This window comes from Argiope bruennichi, chromosome 10 (assembly GCF_947563725.1).
Source record: "Argiope bruennichi chromosome 10, qqArgBrue1.1, whole genome shotgun sequence".
Classification (NCBI taxonomy): domain Eukaryota; kingdom Metazoa; phylum Arthropoda; class Arachnida; order Araneae; family Araneidae; genus Argiope; species Argiope bruennichi.
Window position 1 is genome coordinate 108,430,079 of NC_079160.1, and position 22,276 is coordinate 108,452,354.

At 28.0% G+C, this 22,276-nt stretch overlaps 1 protein-coding gene across 4 annotated transcripts; it reads right to left on the bottom strand.

The window, feature by feature from the left end:
* On the bottom strand, positions 1 to 13,997 carry LOC129989082 (zinc finger protein 761-like). 4 transcript variants are annotated; one of them, XM_056097406.1, is made up of 4 exons: positions 13,925 to 13,997; positions 10,706 to 10,875; positions 8,978 to 9,094; positions 1 to 4,233 (listed from the first exon to the last, which is right to left on the bottom strand). In XM_056097406.1, the coding sequence occupies exon 4, from the start codon at positions 4,058 to 4,060 to the stop codon at positions 2,633 to 2,635; it is 1,428 nt and encodes a 475-aa protein (XP_055953381.1). In that variant the 5' UTR covers positions 4,061 to 4,233; positions 8,978 to 9,094; positions 10,706 to 10,875; positions 13,925 to 13,997; the 3' UTR covers positions 1 to 2,632. The 4 variants fall into 4 exon arrangements, with proteins under 4 accessions (XP_055953381.1, XP_055953379.1, XP_055953378.1 ...); XM_056097404.1 differs by having other exon boundaries at positions 13,690 to 13,952; XM_056097403.1 differs by having other exon boundaries at positions 13,685 to 13,952.
* Positions 13,998 to 22,276: the final 8,279 nt, after the last annotated feature.

The following is a 22,276-nucleotide window of genomic DNA, read 5'->3' on the forward strand; positions in this document are numbered from 1 at the left end:
TACAGGAGCAAAACTTTTTATTCCATAATTTGTTTCTCTGCAGGTTAAAACATCTAAAAACGCATCATTTCACTCAAAAAGTAAAGAAAATCGAAAACATTGGAAGCACATGTTATCTTTCTTGTCATGTCCAATTCTGAAAATTTACTACTAAAAAAAAAAAAAACAACAGAAAGCATTCAAAAATTTCTTAAATTATAACATCAATGATTAGAGTCTATTAATCCACAATAATTGAAGTAGAACAAGAAATCGAAATAGATTAAATAAATACATTTTTCACACATGCCTGTCTGGATAAAGCACATATAGATAAGATTAAATAATACAACAAAAAGAATGTGCAACACTAATTAACAACTTTAATTCACATTACTGAATAAAAGCAAGAATTGACTGATTAGAATTAACTTGTAGAATTAACTTGTAGAATTGACTGATTAGAATTAACTCATAGAATTGACTAATTAGAATTAACTCATAGAATTGGCTGATTAGAATTAACTCATAGAATTGACTGATTACAATTAATTCGTTGAATGAGAGCGATTTTTTACAGAGTTTGTTCTGGCATCGTGATGAGGTGTTTATAATGAGATCGCATAATATTGAAACATTATCAATAACAGATATGTTATAGTGCATAATCAAGCTTTATGAATTTATTTAATGGGAGTCACCATGATATCCACTGCACCATAGCTGATTGCCGGTCACGGAGGGCTTCTACATGTTAACAAAATGTTATGATACTGAAACTGAGGTTTGCCATTTTCCACGTAAAAGCATGCAGAGAAAACCACAGCACGAATTAAAAGAAATAATGGGAAACGTACCATGAGTCTGCAAAATGTGTTTTGAAAAAAATCAAAACCACTAAGGAGCACAATTGCAAAAAACTGTACTGGAAAAGAAATGACATATTGTAAAGTCTGTTTTGGCTGACTTTTTCTTTGAACTGCTTCAATATGACACATCGCAAGGAGCGCGAGTAATCGGCTCATTCTTTAAGTATAAATAAAGATATTATTATGTTTTATACTGCATTAATTTTTTCAAGCTAATGCAGTAAAGAATAGTAATAATGAAAATTTTATATTAACATTTGATTAAGTTATGCATTTCTATAAATCTTGTCGCGCCGGTCATCGATGGTTCCTAAAGAGCCACAACCATGGAAAAACGCCGGTTATCGGTGATCCGCCCCCCCCTCCCGGCATTTAACGACTTAAAGTATTTATGGAGCAGTGAAAAAGAGAGGGGAAAAAAAGATACCCCCCCCCCAAATTAATATATGTTAAGTTAAAAACATTTTTAAGAAACTGCTTCATCATAAGCATCAACTTTTTGATGTTTAATAGTACCTACATTTATGTCCATCTAAATGATATTGAGCCGTAAATACCTTGCCACAAGCATCACAAGAAACAGGTATTTCATTTCCATGGATACGAAGATGGTGATTTAAGTTTGAATTTTGGGTAAACTCTTTAACACACACTTTCCATTTGTATGACTTACGTTGAACCAAACGATATTTACAGTACACTCCCGATTATCCACGGAATTGGGTGGCGCGGCCTCCGCGGATAACAAAAATCGCGGATAATCCGAAAAAAGCTAAAAACGGGTATAGCAAAAGAGAAAACAGTCATTCCAACTTTGAAAAAACGTTTTATGTACAATAAAACGTAAAATAAACAGCAGGAAATGTTTAACTAACGCTTAATATTTTAGTATATCACTCAAAACTAACATAAAATGCATTTTGTTAATGAAAACAGAAAAGTGCTTTGTACTTACGAGAGGCATCAAGGATACACAGAAAAATTAATACATATGTACTGTTTTAATACTGTATGTATTATGTAATTACAAAAGCATAACTGTAAAACTACACCTTTTTGAAGAAATCAGTCATTTGTGTTTGCTTCTTACTTTGGAAGCATTTTCTCTTTGCTTAAAATCAAAAAAAAAAAAAAAAACTTTGTGCGGCAGACGCGGATAAGCCGCCCGCGGATAATCGGGAGTCTACTGTACTAGAAAATACTTCATTATAAAACATTTGTCATTCGAGTGATTACTATAACGTTTCATTAACCTGGGCTTGTCAAGAAAGGCTTTAGCATATATGTTACACATAAAAGGTTTTTCATTCGTATAAACACGAAGATGGTGGTATAAACAAGAATAGTGAGAAAATTATTTACCATATGTTCGCATTTAGATGGCTTTTCATTCGTATGAGTCAGTTGATGTCAAATTAAAATACATTTTCAAGAAAATACTTTATTACAAACATTGCATTCAAAAGGTTTTTCTTTTTGTGTGGCCACAATAATGCTGAATTAAGAAGGGTTCTCGTGAAAATACCTCACCATAAACGTCACATAAAAAGTTTTTATTGTGACGACTATAATGCTGTGTTAATTTGGCAGCTAGAGAAAATGTCTTGCCACACATCACATGCAAAAGTTTTCTTTTCTATGTGTGAATGAATGTCTGTTTTGTTTACATAAAAAGAGCTAATTACACTAACTATATTTAAAAGCACTCTCCTTTGAATGAATACAATAATGTATTTTCTGTTTAGTACGGAGAGCGAAAGATTCGCCACACATACATAAGACTTCTAATTGTTGTGAATACGATAATGTCTACTTAATATACCTTTTGTTCGAAAAGCCCTGCCACACACATCACACGTGTAGGGTTCCTCACCTGTGTGAATACGATAATGAACTTCTAAGATACATTTTCTATTAAAGAATTTATCACAGAAAACACACTCGTAGGGAGAATATCTATTTTGTCCATTGGAATGAAGATGATAATGTGTTGTAAAATCACTCTCTTCCTGAATAGATATTCCACAAATGTTACACTTGAAAGAATCAAGCTTACTCGTGAAATTAGGTTCAAGTTTACTCGTGGAATTAGGTTCAAGCTTACTCGTGAAATTAGGTTCAAGTTTACTCGTGGAATTAGGTTCAAGCTTACTCGTGGAATTAGGTTTATTTGCGTGAGTACGATAATGCCTTTTCAATTTTTTGTTGCAGGGGAAAGATTCTCCACACACATTACAAACATAAGGTTTCTCATTAGTATGAATGCGATAATGTATTTTTAAGGTGTTTTTTCCACGAAACTGTTTACCACAAACATCACATTTATAGGGTTTCTCATCTGTGTGGATAATAAGATAATGATAATCGTAAGTAATTTTACGACTAAATGCTTTACCACAAATATCACACACATAAGGCTTCACATTGGTGTGAACACGATAATGTTTCTTTAATGTAGAACGCAAGCGAAAAGCATTGCCACAAATATCACACGTGTAGGGTTTCTCACCTGTGTGAATGCGATAATGAGCTTTTAAGGTAGATTTTCCAATTAAGAATTTATCGCAGACAACACACTTCTGAACTGATTTTTTAGATTGTCCACTTGCATGAAGATTATAATGTGTTTTGAAGTTATTTTCTTTCCGAAAAGATTTTCCACAAATGTCACATTTGTAACAATCAAGCGTACTTTTGGTATCAAGTTCATTTGCGTGAGTACGATGGTGAATTTTCAATTTATCACCAGTGCTGAATGATTTTCCACACACATCACAAACATAAGGTTTCTCTTTAGTATGAATGCGATAATGTACTTTTAAGATTTCTTTTGCACGAAATTGTGTATCACAAACATGACATTTATAGGGTTTCTCATTTGTGTGGATAAGATAATGATAATCATAAGCAAATTTATAACCAAAAGCTTTACCACAAATATCACATTTGTAAGGTTTCTCTTTCGTGTGGACCAGATTATGTCTATTTAAGCTATATTTTAGACCGAACGCTTTACCGCAAACATCACATTTGAAAGATCGACGATTGGTATGAATCTTGCAGTGTTTGGTGAAAGCAATCTTTCTTTGAAAAGATTTGCCACAGACATCACACTGAAAATGTTTGTTAGGCACGCTGGAAGGAGTATTCTCTTCTGTAACACATGTTTCAGGGACTATTTCAGCCTCTTGCACAATCTGAGTGACATTCATACTGAAAAATATCTGGAATTTTAATAATTTTTAGTTAATGCTTTTAGGAAAACGGAAGTATCATTCGTAAAAGTATTTTAAAGGCCATGGATTGGCATTTTTTTAATGTATGCAAAACTTATTTTGATTTTAAATCACTCCCGTCAAAATAGTCGATGCAGTAGCCAAGAAATCTGAAAATAGAAAATTTTACTTAATACCATTTACAGCTTTCACACAGTTGATTTAAAAAACACCAAATACAAATATTTAAAAAACAGCAATGCACAGGTAATTAATATGTGTCCCAATATTCTAGTTCAGCACAAATTTATGTGTAATGAATAAATGCAGGCAGGCAATGCAATTCATTTTTTGTGACTACTTTTCTCATCATAATTACCCCAAATAATGTAAATTATAATGCAAAATTGGCAGTTAAGCAATGCCTTTCACATGGCTCTGCACTATATTTGGCGATATTTCATAGAAAATGTATAACATGCTCCATTAACAAGAATTAAAAAGACACACACACAAAAGAACAGTCATTAAATTGATTCACAATAACACCCTGATTTTAGACACCAGCCGTTAGCTAAGTAAACTTGAAAGATAAATTAAAACAAGAAATTTGAAAAAGTGAAATTTGGTTAATTCAATCATTTTTATAGAAATCTGCTATAAATTCATTTTTTTTTTAGATTACGTGAATTTTTATCTAATGTAATGTTAAAATGACGTCTGTAATTTATATTTAATTTGCTTATTTTGAAATCAAAACCTACAATTTCAAAAACTGTTTTCACAACTAATTTATTTATTAATTAATATACTGGTAAAGTCATCATCATCAACAACAACAAAAAAATGGAATACCTCTATAGCTTTCTTATGTATTATCGCATCTTCAAAAAATCGGTTTCGATGGAAGTGGCTTAAAGAGACAAATTTGCTAAGATAAAGAAACTGGTTTACCAATTTCATCAACATAGTTAATTAATACGATCTCGAAATTTTTCCATTATGGAAACCGAGATTTTTTAATAATTCAATTCAGAAGGCCTTTTTATTCAAATTTCGTTAAGAAATTCGTAGTCATTTTTGAGATATATTTTTGTTTGCTGTAGTTCCATCTAAAAATAGTTAATCCAACAGGGACTATATATTAAGTAAATCTCAGCTTGTTAACAGCAAAATAAGACTTTTCGCGTTTTTATTCACAGGAATAGCGGAAGAATAAATGACACAGTTCAGATTTAACCTTAACATGAGTACGATTTTTAAAATATAAATATTTTTTAGTATTTGTGGTGGTAACATTATAAGCCAGTTAACAACTTCCGGAGAAGAGTGTACACTTTTGTCTAGTGGCTTTGTTACTCGGCTACGAACCCTAACGTTGCGAGTTCGAACCACAACCCGCACATATTTATTTAAATATTGAAGCATTCCCCTTACTTTTAAAATCCATCAATCTCTTAGCCTTTTTAGTTGATCAAGTCCTTATAGATTAACATTATATTAATTTTTATGGAACGCTTTGTTTATATCAGTTTGTGGTGGTAACATTATAAGCCAGTTAACAACTTCCGGAGAAGAGTGTACAATTTTGTCTAGTGGCTTTGTTACTCGGCTACGAACCCTAACGTTGCGAGTTCGAACCTTCAACCTGCACATTGGTGACCCGGACGTGATTTGAACACGCAACCTTCTGATCCTTCAACCTGCACAAGTTTCTTTTTAATCGCTAATTGGCGAGAAGCGAATACCGTAAAGACATTTTTAAATCAAATAAATTATTGAGGCTTATTAAAAGCAGGGAATTTTATTTTCAAGCTGAGATGATTGTTAATTCTTCAGATGAGTGTTTTACTAAAAGAAAAATATTATACATATGATTTTTTACTTAAAGTTCAGCAATACTTTAGTTATTTCATGTTTTAAGCAAATGTTAAATATTTAAAGATTTAACTGTTAATACTAGAATAATAGATAAATCTGTTAAGAAAATACAATGGAAGTGAAAGTTAGTTAGCAGTATGAAATTCAACTTATCTGTTTAGAGAACTGCACGATAGTATAGTGATAAAATAAAATTAGAATAAACATTTTTTACTTGTTTATTAACTACTAAAACAGAGTAAAGAGCTGTTTCAATCGTATTGTAAATTTACTTCTATATTTCAGTAAGTATTCATATTTCAGGCAACTCCGAGTTCGGAAGAAAAAAAAAAACCGCATATTTGAACTGCATCGATCTGTCTACAAATAAGCTAACTCAAAAAATAGAATGTGTTAGACAGATGAGATTTGTTATACTTTTTTTATACATCAAACTCATTAATTTGAATTAAATTTTAAATGAAATCGTTTAAAAAAAGTCTATCTTACCACTTAAATGTGTGAAAACACAATAAATATAAAAAGGGTTAGATGAATGAAATGTTATACAAGCTTAATCATCAGACTTGTATATCTGTGTCAAATTTTTAAATTTCAATTCTATTAGAAGAAGATTAGATAAGTTATGACATTTAATTAATCTTTATCGAACTTTTGATTCAATCAGTCGGATGAAAAAAGGTATATTGGATTGAATTCAATAAACGAAGTAGCTTAGCAGAAGCATGTTTTATAGCATATGAAAAAAATCATGAAGTTTAAAATCCTAAGTTCTTAGAAAAATCATGGTGAACTAAATGTTACTTTTAAGTATTTTTTAACATGTTATATATTTATTGATTGGCATGTTGTCTATAAACTGGTGATGAGGTTTGTAAAAATCATTTATTAAAATACAAAAAATAAATAAATAAAAACAGTGACTGACATTCTTTCTATTACTCAATGGCTCATGTAATCAATATAACTGGTGAATCAGATAACTGCTAACTGGTAATGAGATTTGTAAAAATCATTCATTAAAATACAAAAAAAAAAAAAAAAAAACCCGGCTATTGTAAGAGTGATTGACATTCTTTCAGTTACTCAATGCCTGGTGCAATCAACATAAATAAAAACAAATCGTGTCAAACACATTAACATGCTACAATTTTTCGAATTAGAGGTTTGAAACTATGTTTTTTCATAAACACAGTCATAAAGAAGAGAATATTCAGTAACTCTGAGGGAATCTATGTTTTGAAAATATCTTTCAGCTAATTAAAAAAATTTATGAATGAGTGCTCAATGAGTATATAAATAATAGGTGCTAATTAATTGCCTTATTGGAGTATTAATTAATTTACAGAATAGTAAAAATTGGCAAAGAGTTCCTTGGATCTTCAATTTCTCTCTAGAGTAAAAATTAATTAAGCATTTCTAGGTCAATTTGTAATGCAATCAAATTTTATATTGTCTGAGTGGGGGGGGGGGGAATCAAATGTTTTAAAAGAAAGCAAAATTAAAGTTGCATTTTAAATCGTCTGATCTAAAAATTAATATTTACCTAATTGAGATATTGAATGACCGTTAAAGCTCGTGCTTCATAAAAATTAGATCTATAATACAAATAAATTTAATATACGGTCCCTCAAAAAGTGGATGTTGCAAATCGATTGTGGGAATTTTACAATTATTATGAATATTTCAAGAACTATTTTGGGTATGGGCACAATTTTTTGAAATTCTACATTTTAGCATGCTCTTATCAAAAATTTTACTATGTTACAATTCATGTTTTCTAACATTTATACTTAAATTCCATTTTCAAAAATTGAATTCATATTATTTATGCATTTATTTCGTGATTTTATGTAATACGACAGCTTTTTTTTAAGTGAATGAAAGAATTCTTTGAGAAATATATAATAATTTCCGAAACATTACTGAAAGTTCATAAGATTCTTTTAACATTGGAAGTGTCATTTTTCAAAACCCTATAATTTTCAACATTACCATCAGAATTCCATAAAATTTTATTGAAAGGTTAATTTTATGACAACAAATATCTTGCTTTTTTCTTAAGAGAAAAAATTTCGAGACATTAGTTAATTTACTTAGTCAATCAGTTTGTTGTTTAGAACATGCCTGTCCCTTTCAGCTATTTCCGTCGACATCAAATTTGTAACGATACAATAAGAAGTCAAAAATTTACCGAGGTGTTCTTTTTTTTTTTTTTTTTTTTTTTTTAAATTGACGATTGTATCCTTCTGTCTCCAATAAATATGAGAAAATAATTTTTTAATGCCATCAATCGGATGTAACTAGATTTGGAACAAAAAAAAAAGCTATATTTCATAAAATATTGAATTTAACTGAACATAAACACAAAGAAGTAAAACAAGTAGGATTTAATGAATAATAAAGTGAATAGCTTTATGTAAAAAGTGCTTGAGATATTTAAAATATTACAGGATTATAAAATTAAAAAAAAGATGAATCGATCTGCAGAATTATAAAGGTTCTGAAAACACTGTAATATTATGTCTGCATTAATTCATTAGAAGACTTAACAGTGTATTCAGCCAAAAAAGCAGTGATGAAACATAATATAAAAAATTTTTCAACACCCAAGATATGAATTGTATTAATGTATTTAAAGTGTTTATAATGCTTTTTCATTAAAATTTAATTATTCATCAGATTTTTTTAATTGAAACTCTTCTAATTCATGGATATTCTTTATTTATTAAAATTATTACATGTATATTTAATAATTATGCATAATTTCTTTAAACTGTCAAATGCAATTAAAAAATATTTAACTATGTATAAATACAAAAAAAAGGGGCAATTCTTTATTTTAGATTAAGTTAAGATTTGTTGAATAATGCAAAGAGTAAACGCCTGCTGACATTCTGTTCATGAGCAGATGACAAGAGTATTGTTTGAAAATGTTGGCAGAGTTAAAAGAATCAAACAATAACTGAAGTTTTTTTAATTAATTAAATGATACTCAATAAACTATTATTAAACAGACATTAGCATACATACTTTAATCTTAACCAGAGGGAGTGGTGTCGCTATAAAGTTCTTGCATACTGTCCAATATAGCCTTCTTCGAACCGTCTTCCATATAAAATTGTAGACCTTGGGAAAGGCTATGAATGTCTAGCATAAAACAAGCAAATATTAGTTAAAAAATATAGACCTCTGAAATGAATCTAAAATTTATATGTATTATGGAGGTATGTAACGAAAGTTTTGCAACAAGCTAGTTTTAGTCAAAAGATCATGTACCAAATTTCATTGCATTTACATATAAGCGAAAGTACAGAATGACAGATGGTCAACCATTATAACGAAGTGGTTTGAAAATTTGAAAAGTATCTATATTTTAGGTGCTAAACCTGTGTACCAAATTTTATCTCCCTAGGTCTTCACATTTTGTAGTCATCGAGCTCACTTGCTAACAGCCAGCCATTCAGACTTCCTCCGAGTAGAATTCTTTCAAAATTTGATAAAAATCTACAAATTTGATTGCAATTCCATATACCAAATTTTATCCAAGCAACAGAAAACATTTTTGAGTTTTCTGTTCACATACAGACATAATGCCAAAAATGCGATTTTTGGATTTAAGGAGATTTGGAACATGGAGATTATTAAAGTTAAAGAAAAAAAAAGTATGAAAATAAAATTGGTATTATTGAAAAGTTTATTTCTTACTTTTAAAGTGTTGCAAAAATTATTTTTGTACACTAAGTCCAAAATAATTGAAGAAAATAGAAAAACTTTGATGGATATTTAATTATTTGGTTGATTTAAAATTTTGATAGCCCTTTTTTTATAGACCATACAGGAAGTAATTACATGTGGAATATAATAACTCTAAATTCAACAATCTGCTCTATAGCATTTTGAATAGATTTTTCACTATGCATGTCACAATTTGCATATAATATGTCTGTAAACATGATCATGTCTAAAAAAATTACTTATTCAATAATGTAATCTGCTTACAATGTTTGTTTCCCCCCCCCCAAATTTTCATCCCACTTTTAAAAATATATTTTATATTACAGCCATAATAATGTATCCATAAATAAATACATTTCACATGTGTCTGTAAATAAACATAATAAATAAAAATATATAAACATAATATAAAATATAATTGATTTTCATGTATTGCTAACACCCACATATATAAGCTTTATATATATATAAATACAGCATATCTATTGATTATTTTCATGAGACAATAAATAACATCCAATATTTACACATTTACGAAATATCAATTGTCAAATGAATAGGTGTAAAAACAGGGAAATATTATATGCTGCATTTAATAGTAAATCTTCTAAAAAGATAGAGATTTAATGATTTTCAATATTTATTTTGAATAGCCCACTTTGCTATTTTTAGTTTGGAAATATTAAGAATTTTAAGTTAAAGAATAAATCTTAACTTGAAATTTAGTACACTTATGTTTTTATACAGGGTGGAAAGATGTGAGGGCTCACCACTAGGACCATAGAACTCTGCCACTAGCTACATCATTTCAAAACATTATTTATTAATTTATTTTACAACATTAATCAAACTTTTATTTCAGATAATACATGATTTATAATGAATGCATATTATGCAGTTTATTAATTGCATTCTGTAATCACAGTTAAGAAAAGAAAACAGTTTGTTCTCCCTCAAAGCACTGCAGCTTGTTAAAATTAAAAACCTGAACAATAAAAAATTCCAGCAATGAATAACTCTTACTTATGCTCAGTATATATATCATGAAGCACTGCTAAGCAATGGGGGCAGTGGGAACTGCACCAGTCGACTTTTTCTGAATCCTTGCTGAAATTACAAAACAAGCTTTCCTTTTTTCAGTTATACCAACACATACACAAAGATAAAATTCTGCCAAAAATACATCTGTATTTCTGTAAGGAAAAAGCAAAATATTAATTCTAGAATATAAGAGTTATTTAAGGTGACAAAAATGCAAATACAAAAGTACAAAAATTTATGAATAAAATAAAACAGCTCAGTATACAAAAAAAAAAAAAAAAAAAAGATTATTTTGCACCTTTTTTTCAATGTATAGTGAAAATATATATCATTAAATTCATATATATTTTTAAAATTTTTACATTTAAATGAGAAGTCCAATAAAATTATTACATAATTTTAAAAAACTTTAAAGTCCCGATAAAAATTTTGTGGTTATTTGATAAATTTAAAACTAGGAGATGGACAGTATATTTTACTATAAAAATTACCAAAATGTATTTAGCATATTCTTTTAAAAATAAAATAGTAATTAAGAAAAATATACTAATTCAATTCATGAATGAACGTAAGGTCTCTCATAAAAATTTAAAGTATTAAAAACAGATATAAAAGATCATGATTTGACCAAATAGTGAATATTCTTTGGTTAAATATTCACTTTTGATAATAAACAAAATACTTTTCAAATTTTAAATGTAAAAATTAAAGATAAATACAATTGGTTTTTCTTCTTCATGTTTTTAAAGAATTATTAACATTAAGGGACATCACACTTTATATGCCAGATGAAGAAAAAAAGATTTCATTCTCCTTAGATAGGATTGAATATCAAGATATGAATAATTTAAATCAATTAATGCTTGTAGAAAGATTTATATTTTTAAAACCATTTAGAAAAAAATAATAAAAGAAGTTAGTTCCATAACATGTTTAATTTCTCAAAACATATCAATGACTAGAGAAAAAAGTGTAGACAGTATATAATTTATAACAAGAACAGTAAAAGATACTTTTAACAGTAAACAATGCTTAGATAAAAGTTTTCATTATTTGAAAATAATGAGAATTGTGTGAATGTAAGAATCCTGATTTAAGATATTTTTAAATTGTTTTCTTAGTAAACTTAATATAAAATATGTGATAAAAGTGAATTCATTTTATTTATGGAAACTATGGATATCAGCTTTGCAGTTAGTGATATAAATGTTTAAAATTATATTTCATAGACTTTTCAATTGAATTTCAACTTTATAATAATAGGTAAAGAAACATTTTCATTCTTCTGAATATAAATTTATCAATGATTATAAAAAAAATCCTATGAAACTTTAATGAAGTGTAGTTATATTCTTTATTTTAAAATAAATTAATCATTAAATCTTAAAATACCTGAAAAAGATTTAAAACTTATTAGAGCAATGTTTAATTTAGTATAATATAAAAATTAAACTTTTGTATTCATGTAATACAAAATTATAGTTTGATAAAAACATTTTGGAAGAATCAAATAACATTTCTGATTCATAAACCATAAAATGGAGGATGCATTTTTGAAAGGGAGAGGGGGTTAGAACCAATTTCAAGTTTTACCCTACTGATATCTTAGTATATTATTTGTCCAGAGAAGTTAAAATATGCTTAAGGTTTTCAGAAGTACTGATATACATTTCATTCTTTAAAAAGAAGAAAGCCTATTTCATTTACAAAGATTGTTGATCAAAACAAGATTTATAAACTAGATAACTAAAGGAAAATGCTTTTTTTTAAACAGATTATGAAAGTGTGCATTTAAATTGAAATGTAGAGCTATATGTTAACAATATAGTAATAAAAAAAATACTTTTAATTACAATACATTTATGATTTAAAATTTTTAAGTGCAAGTAAATGAAAATGAAATTAATTCAAAGATTATGTTTTCTCAGAGAATATAACATTTAAAAAATAAATGCACCATTTTTGTTCTTTTTTAAATAAATACAATTAATGAAATATTCATAAATTGCAAGTATCCACATTAGGCATATTTCAGAAAGGCAATATTAAATTAGCAAAAAGATCTAGAAAAAAAGAATGTCAACTATTGGCAAGCATTCAGAAATGGAATAGCATTAACATTTAAGTTGTTCAACTGAGATTGCACAAATATAATATTCTCAAATTCAGAAATAAGATTACCTTTGTTTTCATCTGATTTTGTAAGCATGAATGGGCTATTGCTAGTTTTTTTCAGCTTATTATTTGATTAATTTTAAGCTAAATTCTCATGATGTAGATTTTCGCTACTGCTTTTATGATTTATAAAGGGACTCTACAATGTGAAGCTGTATTTCAAAAGAAATTTTTTTTACTGGTATTTTACAACTTTGAAATAATATAATAATTAAATGGATTTATCGACATCACTTTAACTTACATTGCACAATTTTATTCTTAAATAATAGCTTTGTAACCTTACGATCCTGACATAAAAAATAACACAAAACATAATTCGTGCATTGTAACTGACAATTTTTTCAATGTAAAGGTTGACATCTTCCTAGGAACAGATAATAATTGGTGAAGTATATTCATTGAAATTCTCGAATCCTATTAAATTGGTACCAGATTACATAAAAGTAATATGGACACTTACATTAGGTTTAATTGCATGAAATCTATTATAAATCTGAAATTTCATAGTCACAGGAAAGAAAAATTACAGATATACATTACTTTTAACCAAAATGAATATCATTGTAGGTCAAAAAGTACAAGTTACTTTGATTTGCTTACAAAAATTTATTTCACAACAAACCCACATTTTTATTGTATTAAAAATCTAAAATGAGACATGAGAATAATAAAAATACAATATCTTTACAAATTGCAATATCTGAAAAAGGAGTAAAATATACTAAATGATAAAAAAAACCCATGCTAAATTTAAAGGCAAATAAAATGTGAATGATTGAATACCTTACAAGGCAGTATATGGTAAATAGAAAATTTATCAACACTATGCAATGTACGGTACGTAGTTTTGATACCCTCTGATATTGTGTGCCTTTGCATAAAATCCTTACATTTGAGTATTTTTCATTTAATTTTTGAAACAGATTTCCCGATTCTTAATGTCAGTCATTCCTTATTCTACAAAAATTAGTTTTCAGATATTCATATTTAGTAACAGCTCAAGAAAAATCCCCCAAAATCTACCTCGTAATTCAAATGTAAACAGATTGTAGTGATGTGCCTTTCATTGCGATACGTGATGTGGATCCAAATAGGCAAAATGAACCATAGAATCGATTTGGCTAATAAGAACGTTTTTCGTTCCGTTCAACTAATCTCCTTTCGTCTATTTCGTGGAATATTCTTTCCTTGGGAACGGTATGCGGATCGAAGTCTTCGGAAGAAGTAATGTTGCTTTAGTGGAAAAGTATGCAATTTATTGAACACCATGTTTGCAATGTTTCTTTGAGAAGGGGCGGGTTATGTTTTAGCATCACAACTTTAAATGATGAACCAACAAAAACGATTCAGAAAGGAAACTGTTATGATCAATGATTTTAATCAACTTCAATTGGAATAATGAGTTTTCAATGATAAATAAAGTTAGTTGTTTTTGATATTTCGAGAGAAAATTGTAAAAAAAGAAAAAAATATCGAAAAATATAAGAAAATTTCTCGTTATTATATGATTATTTTCCGAGTCTTTCACAACACAGAATTTGAATTTTTGTAAATATTTCAATGATTTCCGTCGAATTAAAAGCTAATTAAAGTAATCAACTCTATTACACCATAATATTCTAGATATCTTCACGCTTTTGCACAGTATTTTGAATTCAGCACAATATCATGAACATATTGCAACAATAATGTTTCGGTATTTGTGCTAATAGGTATATCTTTTTTTTTTTTTTTTTGTTCAAATAAAGAAAAAGAGCGAACACAGTTTATTTCAACATCATGAGCTCCATTTCCCTAGTTTATTTCTTGTAAATCATAATACAAAACAAATTATTTTTAAGCCTTTTTTGGCATTTAAAAATTTCTTCTACTTCAGGAAGATCACGTACCCGCAATGGAACAATGGCACATAGTTGTGTCGATGAGAATCATTTGCCAGTGTCCGTTTGAGTCACGTGATGTTCCTTAGGCAGGCGAGGCCTTCCATTGCGCGTAATAGTTGGCCTTGTGTGAACGCTGCTTAATACTACCGCTCTTTCCACTGCTTACTAAATGTAGTTTCATTTTTTATGCCATGATAAGATAGCTAAAGTAATAATTTATAGTTTTATGACATGAGCACTATATTTTTTTGCGTTGTTTGAAATGCATTCTAAATCGAATTATAGAATGCACTCAGCTATATGCACAACTCTTAGATTAAAAATGAAATTTGAAAATAAATAAATAATTTTTACAAAAATCTATCCCCAAATGTTGCCATCTTTACTAATAACGCATGGCATTCGACGCCCTTGGGATTGGTATGGATGGGAAGTTGAGAGGTGGGAGCAGTACAGGTTACATTCGCCATCTAAGTTGGAATAGAATTACGAAGTCAATTTTAAAATAACCTCATGCAAATTCATAACGGACATAAATGCCATTAACTAGCCGGCATTAATCTGCCAAAGTGTTTAATTGCTATAATAAGTTAATTTCCATCCTATAATAAGATACAATTTGCGTTTAAGCTCAAAATTATTTGTTGAATAACTTTAAATTCATCTTTTACAAAAAAAACTGTGTATTTTATTAAAAAGTTATGCATTCCCTATTAGTATAAAATGACCAACAATATTATTACGATATCTTTATGATATTGTACGGAATTTCTCTATTAGCACAAAATGACCAATATTATTACGATATCTATATGATATTGTACGGAATTTCTCTATTAGCACAAAATGACCAACAATATTATTACGATATCTTTCTGATATTGTACGGAATTTAGAACAACGTAGAGGTACCGTGCAGTATTTTGTATTAATAGGAAATAATGTATTGTCCTGCATAAAACGCAATATCACATTTAAAAAAAAAGATTTTTTTTTAAGCTGTAAAGGAAATTGTGTTTCTAAGGAATCATTTATCATTTTAAAACGTTATTTGCATTACTTCATTGAATCTCCTATCAGATTACTCCTTTGTTGAGCAAAAATTACTTACTATTTAAAACAATTTTCCGTCATATTTAGAAGTAAAAGTAAGAAAATTTGATGAAAAATTGTTTGTAATTGACACAAAAGTGTATTCTTGATTTGTTTTGAAAAGTGGTAAACTGTTTTGATTGATTTATGTTTTAAATTATTATTAAAAAGTTATGCATTCCCTATTAGCATAAAATAACCAACAATATCGTTACAATATCTTCACGATATTGTAATTGATTTGGAATATCGTAGAGATTCCAAGCAGTATTTTGTACCAATAGGAAAAAGTGCATTGTCCTGGATAAAGCGCAATATCACATTAACAACAACAAAAAACAAAGCTGTAAAGGAAATTGTGTTTCTAAGAAATTATTTATCATTTTAAAACATTATTTGAATTACTTCATTGAATATCCGATCAGATTACTCTATTTTTGTGTGCAAATGCATCAAATAAAATCACTTGCTATTTAAAACAATTTTCTGGGATAGTTTGAAGTAAAAGTAAGAAAATTTGATGAAAAGTTTATTGTAATTGACAAAAAGGGGTATTTTTAATTTCTTTTAAAAAGGGATAAACTGCTTTCTTTGGTTTATGGTTTAATGAGGGGAAAAAACATACAGCAAAGGATATGTATTTTTTTAAGTTGAAAATTAGAATACAGAAATGATTTTTTTTAATTAAAATCTTGGTGAAATAAAATTATTATACTTAACTATTATTTAAAGAAAATGAATAGTAAATTTTTTTTTGAAACTATACTGATCCCTTTTATATAAAAGTTTAAGATTTGACAACAACTGAAAAATCTGTATAAAAATTACAAAGAAATTTGTAGCTGTATAGAAAGAAGTACAAAAAATGCTATGCACAATGAACCATTAATAGATTGCGTTATTTGGGTATTTTGCCCTGCCTGTTTAATATTTCTTCATTAGGATATGAATATTTGTACAGTTGTAAGGATATGAATATTTGTACAGTTGTAAGGATATGAATATTTGTACAGTTGTAAGGATATGAATATTTGTACAGTTGTAAGGATATGAATATTTGTACATTTTATTTTACAGTACTTCTAAATATGGGGAATTTAAATATGAACAGGAATTGCATTTTTTAAATAATAATTTAAGGGTGGAAACAAGAATAAAATTGAATAAATATTAAATTTTTGGTATTTAAATAAATTTGAATTAAAAATTTTAAAAAATTATCAGAAACATAATAGAAATCCGAATGCTCAAAAAATGAAACAATGTGTCAAGAACAATTTTCTAAATATGACTAATTAAACTGGGCGACTCTCTAAAAATTAGACGACGCAATAATTTCTAGAAATACTTATCAATTCGAACTTCAAATATAATTTTTTGTTATTTAAAATGTTTTTCTAACTATCCAGAAACTATTTAGTGGGATTTGATCAGTGCGGACATCCTTATGGTAGTATTTATATCGTTGAAAAAATTGTGTTTGGGATTAGGGAAAGTATGGAAAAGTAACTCATTAAAAATTGACATATATTAAAATTTTTTTGATAAATAAATGCCATATATATATATAGAGAGAGAGAACAGGCATACAGTTCATTTCAGTAACCGAAGACTACCACTTTTTGCCAATTCTACTTTGCTAAGGGATGAGGCGCGGAAGGATGAAAACATTTCCAGAATTCTTCGTTATTCTTTGAATTTCGAATCTGAGAATAAACAGTAAATCCAAAACTGATATACGGACATAAATATCTGTAAAAAGCTAAAATAAATCAAATTAATTAAATAAGAGAAATGTTACAAAAATTATCATGAATTATTATTTAAGAAAAATTAAACTAGTAATTCAAATATTTAGCTTTCTAATGACTAATATTATATTTTTGATTGGCAGTACAATATAAGTCTCGGTGTGCAATAAAGTAAATACAACAAGGGAATAAAAATATTTATACATTCTTTAGTAGTTTAATTTATTTTACCATCCCTATTTTTACAGATTTATTTCAAGATTTAGCTATTTGTAATCGTTTCAGTGCTTTATCATAGTCAGTCTCAGCCTTTACTTGGATTGAAATACACCAAAAGATACTGGAAGTATCAGGCAGTGAGCCATTTTATATTCAAAACAATAAACAAGATATCCTTTACTCATATTTTGTCACTTCACGAGAAATGGTGCACAACACTTTAAAGGAAATGTTATTTTTCGTCTGACTGCTGTGTTCTCTTAACTTAATTCTCTTAACTTAAAATAATCACATACAAGAAGATACAAGAACGCCAAAATGTTTTATAAAAAAATTTTGTTAAAGGCCCGGCAAGGATACGGTTCTTATTTGAAGAGTATAAGCATAATAAGTTTCTCAGAAGTAGTTATTTTCAGAATAGTTCTCTTCACTTAAAGTGATGCCGATGTCTTTCGGAAGAACAGAAAAAAATTTAACTTCAGTTTCGGCAATTTAACATTATTATCCATGTAAAGGCATTTATTGTGTCTCAAGTGCGAAAAAAAAAAAAGTATCGACGTCTGATGCAATAGCAAGATTAGGCATAGTTCCAGGGACATTTTCATTGAAGATGTCACTGATTTCGTCAAACACTTGCTGCTCATTTAAGTTTTGGTCATGACAAATCAAATCTTTCTGTCACAATGAAGCAGACGAAAATTCATGGATGCTTTTATTCCTTTCCTTTTTATGACATCAGCAGCTTAATAACAAATGGGACCAATTCAGTTACAGGAGGACTAGAAGACATTTGAATAAATAACCTTAAATTTGTCGGCATAAGTCTTTTTATTAAAGTTAAAAAATTATCTTTAAATTTAATAAAAAGGCAGTAGGATAATGAATTCACTTTCAAGGCAAAATATTAAAATATATATTTTTTTTCTTTTTGAGTTTTCATTTGGAAATAACATTTTCGAAAAATCAAACGATTTTCTTTTCTTTTTGAGTTTTGATTTGAAAATAATATTTTTCGAAATCAAACGATTTTTTAATTATCATTTGATTTAAAATTATATATTTAAAGTTTGTTTAAAATCATACAAGCATTAAAAAAGAATTAATTCAGACTGTCTGTCAAATACATTTACAATTGTAATTTATTTCTCATTAAAACACACCAATATTTAAATATTTATTTCAAAGTTCGAAAATATGTTTCGAGCATTTAAAATAAATAAATAAATAAAATAAAATAAATTCATTTAGAGTATTTCATAGAATGAAAATTATACAATAACATAAAAATTCATATTAAACTGTCCCATAAACTCAGGCTTATTTTGTTACTATTCGTTTATTTTTTTATTGAGCAAAATTGTATTTGTAATATTTGCATAAATGAAGATGAATACATGTTTGTCTTTTAAGTAAATCTACAATCTTTGTCCTATTTTCAGAAATCTGATGCATACGCTCTTGAAAAAAGAAGAAAGGAGGATCATTGTCAAATAATCAAAGCATAAAAAGTAATAAAATTTTCCTTTAATTATAAACTAAGCAAAGCTTTAGCCTTTTTTTTTTTTTTTTTTTGGAATATCTCCTGAAAATATTATTATACAAAAGAAATTTTTACCCATTTTAGAATCGAAAATAAATATTTTTTGATGATAGCAGTTTAAAACTGTAGTAGTTTTTTTTTCTTCTAAGTTTTAGAACGTTAAAAAAATATTTGTTATTATGAATTACAATAATTCATTTAATTGGTGGAATGAAAATGTAATAAATTTCATTGCTTCATTACATAATTTAATTCCACTATCTTTTTCGAAGTTTAAAGCTATTTTTAACAAAGTTTGTTTTATTTGGGACATTAATTCCAAAAAAGACTTAACTTACATATTTCGATGCTACTCATTTTTTACTTTCTTGTATACATAGTAGAGAAAAAGTATAGCAATCATCAACAAATTCAAACTTGAGATTTTGACGAATCTCCACGATTTAGAACCCCACCCCAAGTCCGAAAAGCACAGTTTTGGAAAATGTCCGTCCGTCTGTCTCGCTGATAAAGATAAATCAAAAACTCTTTGAACAAGTCGGATGAAATTTAGTATAGGTCTTTATACCAAATTAGTAGATTTCTATCAAATTTTGAGCAAATTCCGCTCAGAAGAAGTCTGTCTGTTCGGCTGTTCGAATATAAGTTAACACGATAACTACAAAACGAAGAGAGCTATATGGAGAAAATTTGGCACACAAAATTAACATCTTCAGTGTAGACACCTACCAAATTTTGAGCCAAATCCAACTAAGAATTGATTGTCTGTCGGTCTTTACTTTTAGAAATATGTAAACGCTTTTATTCAAAAACGCAATGATTTAAATATATCAAATTTTTTATGGAATTTTGTGATTACAAATGCAGTTTTGTGTCAATTTTTTGCTCCAAATGGGTGAGAATAACGTGTCTAAAACACAGTTTCAATTTTCGGGTGCCAAGGATTCATCGCCAAAAAACTCGCCAAGGATGACGCGATAGATTCAGTAAAAATACTAAAATCACGGCAAAAGTTAATATTTAGTAAATACTGCACGCCGATGCCATGCAAGACATTCTCTGGCATAATAAGATTATTAGATAGTGTGCAAGAAAATTTTGGGGAGACCATTAAAATATATTGTGCAATTCAAGCTCATTGAATGAAGTGATTTTTAATTCAATTGATAAGTTATGTTTGGTTAACAATTTTCTTATTCCAACTTCCAACTTTTATAACATGATAACGAGCATTCTTACTATAAGCTTTTGGTTCTTTTTTAAATTCATAACTATTCGGACTTTCTTTTCATTTAGATATTGTCATTCATAAAAATAGAAAGGAACTTTTGTCCTCTTTAATACTTTCTTATTTGTAAATGCTATAATTATATTGAAATACATTTTTTAGTATTTTTTTTCTTTGATAGCGTTATTTTTAGAGATTTAGTTACTTTTCTAGACCATTTCGTTTAGTTTATCAAAGCATCCTATTATCTTTTTATTCAAAAAAATTAATGACCCATATATTTTGCAATTTTTTTAGCTATTAATTTTTTCTATTGAATTTGGCGATGCAGAGATATCTATATGAAAAAACTTAATATTAAAAGCTTTATTCCAAAAATAATACATTTTCACATGAATTATATCGGAAACTCACATCAAAAATTTCAACATATCAGACTGTTTTCGGAAAGTTTGGAGTTTCAATGGAAAAACAGTTTCTGCAAATTGAATAAAAATTCCATATATCAAACAAAAATTTTCTCAAAAAAAAAATTAAATATCTCTATTCCTATCAAAAAGTGAAACACCCACATATCGAACTTCCATGCATCGAAAATTTTAACATATCAGACTGCTTTCGGAAATTTTGGAGTTTCAATGGACAAACAGTTTCTGTAAATTGAATAAAAATTCTGTATACTGAACGAAGATTTTCTCAAAAAATAAATAAATAAATCTCTCTATTGCTCTTAAAAAGTGGATGCTAATTTCATTTTGAAGATGGAAAATAAATAAGAAAAAAAGTGCATCTCTGATTATTATTGCAATGGAAATTTTCGGAAGCTCAGAAATCATTTTTTAAAGTAATAAATAAGTTTTTGTATCATGTGTAATTTCTAGCTTCTTCTTTGCGAACCTCTATTCTAACAAAGATCTAGATTTTTACTTTAAATTTTTCTGAGCAATAGATTTCTTATAGTAAATATGATTCTTAAAAGGAAATGTTTGTTTATGAATGAAAAGTTCAAATTTAAAAAAAAAAAAAGGCGTAAGAAGCGGAATCAAGATAAATCGTGAAAAAATAAGAAGAAATTTTAACAAGTACAGAATCAAGAATTTTGAAGACTCATTGTTATTCCTACAGTTTTTCTAAAATAAATTTCACTCATTGTTATTTATTGTAATGTCTCCTGAAATCCTGAAAACGTGAGGAAAATTAAATTGGTTTTTAATGAGAAATTCGCATTTTGGTATGTGAATTTCTTTTTATTAAAATTCCTATATATCGAATTTTTTTGTAGGGTATTACTAATTAGGTATATAAAGGTTAGACTGCAACTACACAGTCCAAGACGAATTTTGTTTTAATTTTGGAAGAAATGTGCAATAAGTTTTATTACAATTTTGATCAAAAACTATCAATATTGGGCAACTCAAACTAGTATGGATCTTTAGGGCACACTGGTGATATAAAGTTCTCCTTTTCTATGCTTTCCAAGATAAGGAAGCTACCTTTCTTTTTCTTCTCTAAAGCATCTTCCCTTTGACGTCAATCGGTTTCCATGGCTACAAGGATGGCTATTATTACTTTGTCTTGAAAAAAGAATTCCTTTCCCAATATTTGTGACCTTTACATATAAAGGGAATTCTTGAAACTTGGGTCTTCTATTCATCGATTATA

Excerpts from the sequence above, each read along its gene's own strand:
- LOC129989082 (XM_056097406.1), bottom strand. The coding sequence starts at position 4,060 with ATGAATGTCACTCAGATTGTGCAAGAGGCTGAAATAGTCCCTGAAACA.